This window comes from Suillus subaureus (assembly GCF_016647635.1).
Source record: "Suillus subaureus strain MN1 chromosome Unknown BJ212scaffold_461, whole genome shotgun sequence".
NCBI lineage: Eukaryota > Fungi > Basidiomycota > Agaricomycetes > Boletales > Suillaceae > Suillus > Suillus subaureus.
The window spans coordinates 11260-14638 of record NW_024539017.1 but is presented as its reverse complement, the minus strand read 5'-3'; the positions used below and the strand labels follow the sequence as shown (position 1 = coordinate 14638).

General features: G+C 48.7%; 1 protein-coding gene across 1 annotated transcript; it reads left to right on the top strand.

Annotated features, from left to right (window-relative positions):
* The first annotated feature begins 1248 nt into the window (after nucleotides 1-1248).
* Nucleotides 1249-1911, top strand: BJ212DRAFT_781568 (tryptophan synthase beta subunit-like PLP-dependent enzyme). Its single transcript, XM_041344063.1, has 3 exons — nucleotides 1249-1455; nucleotides 1518-1841; nucleotides 1895-1911. The coding sequence occupies exons 1-2, from the start codon at nucleotides 1344-1346 to the stop codon at nucleotides 1706-1708; spliced, it is 303 nt and encodes a 100-aa protein (XP_041184974.1). The 5' UTR covers nucleotides 1249-1343; the 3' UTR covers nucleotides 1709-1841; nucleotides 1895-1911.
* Nucleotides 1912-3379: the final 1468 nt, after the last annotated feature.

Sequence of the window (3379 nt, the reverse complement as noted above, 5' to 3'; positions counted from 1 at the left end):
TTTGGCAACCTCCGAGTCTTGGCTGACTCTGGACATCGGCCATCACCCTCGTACGTACTTACTCCTCGTTATGTACACCTCACACATGCTCGACTTTGATTCTCCGTCTCAATCAGCGTATTAATGCCTCCCCCCTCGCACTAATGATCCCCCTCAGTCTCTTGATCCAACTGAGGTGAGCGCTCTCATTCATGGTTCTACGTACACTTTCACCCACTTAATCTCCTTCTCCCTCTAGGTATGATTCATAGCAGAATTCCAGTCTTTTGATCCAAGACTAAGTCCCTTTCCTTTTCCTAGTCTGAGCCTCTTCATTCGTAAGACCCTATCCCACGACAAACATGAGCCAATGGCCGTCTCTTCTAGAAGGGTATGAAGGTGCAGAACCTCTTCCAACCACTCTCAACCCCGACGGAAAATCCCTGTACAACCCACCTGGTCCCCGCTCGGCCGCCTACGACGAATTCCCGAAAGAAATTGATCCGACTCAGAATGGCTTCGACTTCCACAGTGAGTGTGCCCCATGTGATTAATGCTTCGATTTCATAATCGAATGTTTAGTTTTCCACATGCCCTCTGTACCTGCTCAGGCGCAGTATGCGAGAGAACTATATGAGCGTATAAGGAGAGAGTTTCCAGAGGTGGGGTCGTTGTCCAGTAGTCATTTGTTCATTAATGTTCCTCGTGAGGTAGCTGCGCATCTACAAGTTCTTCGATGAAGCAGTCGGTGCGTATCCGCTTATCCTATAAAAGCAACAGCACCGCAGCGCGGTACTCACCCTTTTCCATCCCAGGGCCCCATCCTACCGGCATGTTCGAGGTAAATACGTTCACCCCGCACCAGACCGGAGCGTTCTTTTCCTGGCTTGTCATGCATCGGGGGCCTTGCGAGTACGTGTCACATCAAATATTTATAATAGTATCTCGATTGTTTTTAAAATTTGCTAACACGCATTTCAAAGCGTCCTCGTCCACCCGAATATAAATGATTTGTACAGAGAGCATACAGAGTTGGCGACGTGGATGGGGAGGAGATGGCCTTTGGATGAAGATCGCTGAAGAATAGGACGAGGAAGTCGTATGTTTGAGCATCTTCCTGTGTAATCGTTATCGCTACCCTGTGTATCATATCTATAAGTCGGGTGCAGCAGATTAACGCAAGTATGTACATATACTATTTTGCTATGAACTCCAAATCTGGAATGGTTATAGATCCGAACCGGTTCGGATCCGATCATATGGAACGATGGGCGATATGAGCGTCGTCATGCATTTAGCTGTGGCCGATCGGCCCACCTTTTTTTTCACCACTACCACCACCATCACCACCTAGTACTACTATCATGGAATTCACTCCAAGACGTATACTAGACAACGCGCTCGACGCCGTAGGCAACACGCCGCTCATCAGGCTCGACAAGATCGCCGCCGAACAAGACCTCAAGTGTAATCTCCGTACGTGCGCTTCCTGTGGAGCCCTATATCAGAATGCAGACCTGACGCCCATTTCAACCCAGTTGGTAAACTGGAATTTGTCTCAACCGGTGGTTCCGTCAAGGACAGGATCGCAAAAGCGATGGTACTAGCCGCAGAGAAAGAGGGTAAACTTATTCCCGGGAAGAGCGTCGTTATCGAACCTACGTCCGGGAACACCGGTAAGTGTCTTCCCGAGTCCTTACGAATCGCGAGTGATTTTGATACGATGTGATATGAAGGAATCGGACTGGCGATGGCGTGCGCGATCAAGGTAAACACGCTACGCCCAGGTGCCTGGATGGTTACTGAATACTGCAGATAAGGGATACTCGGTCGTGATTACCATGCCTAAGAAAATGTCGCTTGTGAGAACTGCGTTTGATCACATGTTGTTTGCTGATGCAAATGGGGTTTTTAGGAGAAAGAGGCGCTCTTGAGGGCGCTTGGGGCACAGGTTATCCGTACGCCTGACGAAGAGCCTTGGGATTCGCCCAGGAGCCATATAGGTAGAGCATTCTATTGGCGTTTTTCAACCCCTCGTGGCTGAATTCCTTAACGATCGTAGGTGTTGCGTGTAGGCTCCAGCGAGAGATCGAGTATGGGATTATATTGGATCAGTATCGGAATGTAGGTTGTTTTGATGGAGTTGTATTTTTTTGGAGGGCTGATTGGGATGTACGTAGGTGAACAACCCACTCGCTCATGAGTATACTACCGGACCAGAGATCATCGCTTCTGTCGTCTCAACTCCATCCACGCGTACAAGACCCTCCTCAATGAAAGTTGACGCATTCATTGCCGGTGCTGGTACAGGCGGCACCATCACAGGCGTCTCACGTGCACTCAAGAAGACGCATAATGCAGACTGCATCGTAGTCGGTGTCGACCCAGTAGCTATGCATAGTCGTACCCTTTAGCTGTCACTCATTTTTTCCTCAAGATCGGTAGCATCCTTGCGGTGCCCAATAGTCTGAACGTCAGTGGGGAAGGCAACCCATACGTCGTGGAGGGTATAGGGTATGATTTATTCCTGATGTTCTTTCTCGGGATGAGGCGAATGTGAATCATTGGGTGAAGACGTCTGATGAGGATGCGTTCAAGGCTGTGCAGGGTCTTATGAGGAAAGAGGGCCTCCTTGTTGGTGGGAGTAGCGGAAGTGCGCTTAGTGGTGCTTTGGCTTGGCTCAAGACGGAACAGGGGCAAAAAGTCGCTGGGACAGAGGGATTGAACGTTGTTGTGCTCCTTCCAGATGGGCAAGTCGTTACTTTTGAATTGTTGGTTTGCCCTTGCTGACCTTGTCTTGCAGCATTCGGAATTATATGAGCAAGGAGTGGTTTTTGAAGAATGCCTTCCAGACGGAGCATTCAGACCTCGCTACACGGATTTCGGGCATTTTGGCGCAAGAGGAGATACCGCCTGTTCAGCAAGCTAATCTCTAGTGCGGACTTGGACTTGGACTTGGACTTGTTCTTTGACTGGTTGCGGCGGATCGGTTTTTACTTTAATCATTCACAATAAGCGCATGATGTTGTCTTTGATCAATCACAGTATTATTTCCTTGCACAAATTTTTATGGTTGCATGCAGAAGCGAGGCAACCCATTTTCACATGACATGACAGCAACTTAAGGATGGACGAGCGGATGAATGACATGTTACGTCCGAATGACTCATGATCATGAATGTTGATCCAGAGCTCGTTAATGCTGCTCTATGAAAGGGTCTGCGATCGATCATCCTCGATGTATTCCTGTTCCACCGCTGCTGTTATTGTCATTACATGGATTAACACAACCCGATTCATTCTAAGCGACAGCGACAGCTCTAGGAGGAACCTCAAACTTGGAAGCGCATTCATCGAACAAGAGTTCTTTAGCACCGATATCTGCGACCAAGGGGGGAGG